General features: G+C 69.3%; 1 protein-coding gene across 1 annotated transcript; it reads left to right on the plus strand.

The window, feature by feature from the left end:
- Positions 1-421: 421 nt before the first annotated feature.
- Positions 422-3,062, plus strand: LOC121672262 (neuronal acetylcholine receptor subunit alpha-10-like). The gene is made up of 5 exons (XM_042044865.1): positions 422-502; positions 753-898; positions 1,197-1,351; positions 1,612-2,144; positions 2,299-3,062. The coding sequence occupies exons 1-5, from the start codon at positions 442-444 to the stop codon at positions 2,781-2,783; spliced, it is 1,380 nt and encodes a 459-aa protein (XP_041900799.1). The 5' UTR covers positions 422-441; the 3' UTR covers positions 2,784-3,062.
- Positions 3,063-3,903: the final 841 nt, after the last annotated feature.

The raw sequence follows: 3,903 nt of genomic DNA on the forward strand, positions 1-3,903 counted from the left end.
TCCCTCCCTCAACCTCCCGGGATTTTCTCCTCACCGAATGGGAATAATCTGCCTCTTCCCTTCCCCTGCTCTTTTGTAAGACCAGAGAGCGGGATGCCCCTTGCTGCGCACGGGGGTCACTCCACGCCAGGGCCGCAGCGGCTGCCCCCGGCTCCCGCCCCGCCCCGGTGTCCCCGAGCGGCGGGTCCGGTGTCCCCGGGGCTGGGGCAGGTGCTGGGCAGCCCACGGGCACAGCGCGGCTGCGGCCAGTGCCTCCCAAAGCCCTGCCAAACGGGGCCCGGCTGCACCCGGAGCCCCTCCCGGCCGCTGCCGCCTCCCAGCCGGGACCCCCGGGGGTCGCCCCCGTCACCCCTCGCCGTGGGTGCCTGGGGGGCCGTGCCCCCCCGCCCTGTCCCCGCCCTGACGTCACCCGCCCCCCCGTGTCCCCGCACCTGCGGCGGGATGGAGCCCGGAGCTCGCCTGTGCCTCGCCCTCTGCCTCGCCGGCGTCCTCCCGGCCCCGGGTGAGCAGGGGGGGCTCGAGGGGCGCGGACCCCCGCTCCGGCTGCGGGGGGGGCCCTGGAGCAGCGTCCCCCGCACACAGGGAATGCCGGGGGTGGGGGGCTCAGGGTGGCGGTGAGGAGGGGCGGGGGTCCCGTCGTGCTCCTGCCCCTCCCAGCTGCCGGAGAGTCCCCGCGGCCGCGTCCTGGGGATCCCTCGGGAGGGGTCCGGCTGCACCCCGGCCCCTCCAGCCCCCGCTCCGGCTCTTTCCAGGCTGCCGGGGGGCGCAGGGCAGGCTCGCCTACAAACTGCTCCACGACCTCTTCGCCAACTACTCCAGTGCCCTGCGCCCCGTGGAGGACACGGATCGGGCGCTCAACGTCACCCTCCAGGTCACCTTGTCCCAGATCATCGACATGGTGAGTGCCCGGGCACGGCACCGCCACCGCGCTCTGCTCCCCGCAGCGGCTCCTGCCCAGCCCCACGCTGACGCTCAGCCCTTGAAACCAGCCCGGATCCAGCCCCAAACCAGCACAGCTGCCCCCGAGTCAGCTCAGACCATTTTGCAGACAGCCCGGTTCCCCCCAAAACCAGCACGACCCCCTCGAATCCAGCTCAGCTTTGCGGGGCACTCGGATAGGCCATTGGGCTGGGGGCTGAGGGGCGTGGGGGTGGCACCGGGGTCTATTCCCCACGCCCACCCTCTCCTCTCGGCAGGACGAGAGGAACCAGGTCCTCACCTCCTACCTGTGGGTCCGCCAGACCTGGCTGGACGCCCACCTCAGCTGGGACAAGGACGGGTACGGCGGCATCGACAGCATCCGCATCCCCAGCAGCTACGTCTGGCGACCTGACATCATCCTCTACAACAAGTGGGTTGTGCTTGGCCCCTCATCTGCTCCTGGAGCCAGGGGGGCCCCGGCTGGGGCTGGGGGGCTGCACGGGGCGGTGCAACCTTGGGGTGGGAGCAGGAAGGTCCTGCAGTGGGAGATGCAGGGAGATGGGGGGCAGGGGGTGCTGCTGGCAGCAGCCAGATGTGCCTGGGACTGACCCCCACCACCGAGGGGACAGCCGGGGGCTGCAACGGGCGCGGGCAGGGGACGTGGCACCACGGCCACCCCTCCCTGCCCAGCGCCGATGAGCACTTCGGCGGCTCCATGGAGACCAACGTGGTGCTGCGCTCCGACGGGCACATCATGTGGGACTCACCCGCCATCACCAAGAGCTCCTGCAAGGTGGACGTGTCCTACTTCCCCTTCGACGGGCAGCAGTGCCACCTCACCTTCGGCTCCTGGACCTACAACGGGAACCAGATCGACCTCCGCAACCAGCTGGACACCGGGGATCTGACGGACTTCGTGGAGAACGTGGAGTGGGAGGTGCTGGGCATGCCCGCCACGAGGAACGTCATCACCTACGGCTGCTGCTCCGAGCCCTACCCCGACGTCACCTACACCTTGCTCCTGCGCCGCCGCGCCTCCTTCTACATCTTCAACCTGCTCCTGCCCTGCATCATGGTCTCCTTCCTGGCACCCCTCGGCTTCTACCTGCCGGCCGACTCGGGGGAGAAGGTGTCGCTGGGGGTGACGGTGCTGCTGGCCCTCACCGTGTTCCAGCTGCTGGTGGCCGAGAGCATGCCCCCCTCGGAGAGCGTCCCGCTCATCGGTGAGCCCCGACGGCACCCAGGACCAGGGGGTCTGTGCTGGGGCCGGGCAGTGCCGGTGCCGGGGTCGGGGCTGTGGCACAGTGGGGGGGAGCAGGACCCCCTGTGGGGCACAGGACCCCCCGTGCGCCCTGTCAGTGCCCGCTGTCCCTGCAGGGAAGTACTACATCGCCACCATGACCATGATCACCGCCTCCACCGCGCTCACCATCTTCATCATGAACGTGCACCACTGCGGGCCGGGGGCCCGGCCTGTGCCCCCCTGGGCGCGCCGGCTCATCCTGCACCACATGGCCCGGCTCTGCTGCGTCTACGAGGTGGGCGAGAGCTGCAAGAGCCCCCAGCGGGCGCTGGGTGGGCGGGCGGGTGTGGGGGACGCCGGGGGGCCAGCGGAGAGCCTCGGGGAGGGGCAGGTGGGCACCGAGGCGGGGGGCTGCCCCTGGGACCACTGCCTGTGCCACCACGATGCCCTGCTGAGGAACGTTGGGTACATCGCCGGCTGCTTCCGGCGCCACCGCGCCAACCAGCGCCGCACCGGCGAGTGGAAGAAGGTGGCCAGGGTGATGGACCGCTTCTTCATGTGGGTCTTCTTCCTCATGGTCTTCCTCATGAGCGTGCTGGTCCTGGGCAACGCTGCCTGATGGCTCTGCAGACCCAGCACTGCGACCCCTCCAGGGGGGTGTGGCTGCGGGTGCCTCAGGAGGGTGACACGTCCCAAAATGCCCCTGGACCCCCCAGAGCCGCAGGGCGGGAGCTGCACCATCGCTGGGGAAGAGGTGCCCGACAGCAGGACCCCCGCCCAGCTGCAAGGCTGAGGGGTCCCAGCCCCTGTCCGACTGTACCAGAGTGGGCACCCACATCCCCCCGTGGCGTCCTGCTCCTGAGAAATCCATCAGGCTGGAAATAAACCATGGAACGCGTCCTGCTTCCACTCCCTGGAACAGGGGTGCTGGCCAGGGTGAGGGTGGCCCTGGGAGGGATGGAGGGATCAGGCCCCAGAGCCTTCCCTGACAGATGGGGGACTCCCCACGGCAAGGAGTGCAGGGCCCAGCAGGAGCTCTGGAGCTGCTGTCCACCCTGGCCATGGCGGCTTGGTCCCATGGTCCATCAGTGCCTGCCCAGCCCAGCCTTTGGCAGCCACTGTCCCATGGCAGCCTGGCCCCTCGGGGAACCCTGCCCGGCCCCAGGGCAGTGGAGACCCCCCTGTCCCCACAGGGCGTGGGACCCCGGCCAGGGGAGGGACAGCGGTTCTGCAGCACCGCACGGGTCAGCTCCACACGAAATGTCCCCCTGCACCCCAATACCTGCACCTCACACCTGCACCCCAACATCCCACACCTGCACCCCAATACCTGCACCCCAACATCCCCACCTGCACCTCAACATCCCCACCTGCACCCCAACATCCCCACCTGCACCCCAATACCTGCACCCCAACATCCCACACCTGCACCCCACACCTGCACCCAGGACCCTGGACACCCCATCAGCTGGACGGACGCTGGAACCAGGACTGGGTATGGCTGGAGAGTGCTGGGTCGGCTGGGGAGAGACAATTCCGTTCCTTCCCATGGGGCTGTGGATTGGATTTGTGCTGCAGTGCTGATAGCCCGGAATGTTTCAGCCAATGCAGCCTCCGCTGCTCCTTGTGGGAAAGGGCCGGGGAAGGGGAAGGGGAAGGGGAAGGGGAAGCTCTCCAGGACTGGTGGGTCCTTGATGGGGGGAGGCTCTCCTGGGCACAGCGACCACTGAAGGAGGAGA

Source organism: Corvus kubaryi, unplaced genomic scaffold, assembly GCF_017639235.1.
Source record: "Corvus kubaryi isolate FWS band 111438036 unplaced genomic scaffold, C.kubaryi_AGA036_p1.0 46025, whole genome shotgun sequence".
Taxonomy (NCBI): Eukaryota; Metazoa; Chordata; class Aves; order Passeriformes; family Corvidae; genus Corvus; species Corvus kubaryi.

Bases quoted from the DNA above. Each gene is read 5' to 3' on its own strand.
- LOC121672262 (XM_042044865.1), top strand. From the start codon at position 442: ATGGAGCCCGGAGCTCGCCTGTGCCTCGCCCTCTGCCTCGCCGGCGTC. The intron at 503-752 runs GTGAGCAGGGGG...GGCTCTTTCCAG, and splicing joins CGGCGTCCTCCCGGCCCCGG to GCTGCCGGGGGGCGCAGGGC. The intron at 1,352-1,611 runs GTGGGTTGTGCT...CTCCCTGCCCAG, and splicing joins GACATCATCCTCTACAACAA to CGCCGATGAGCACTTCGGCG.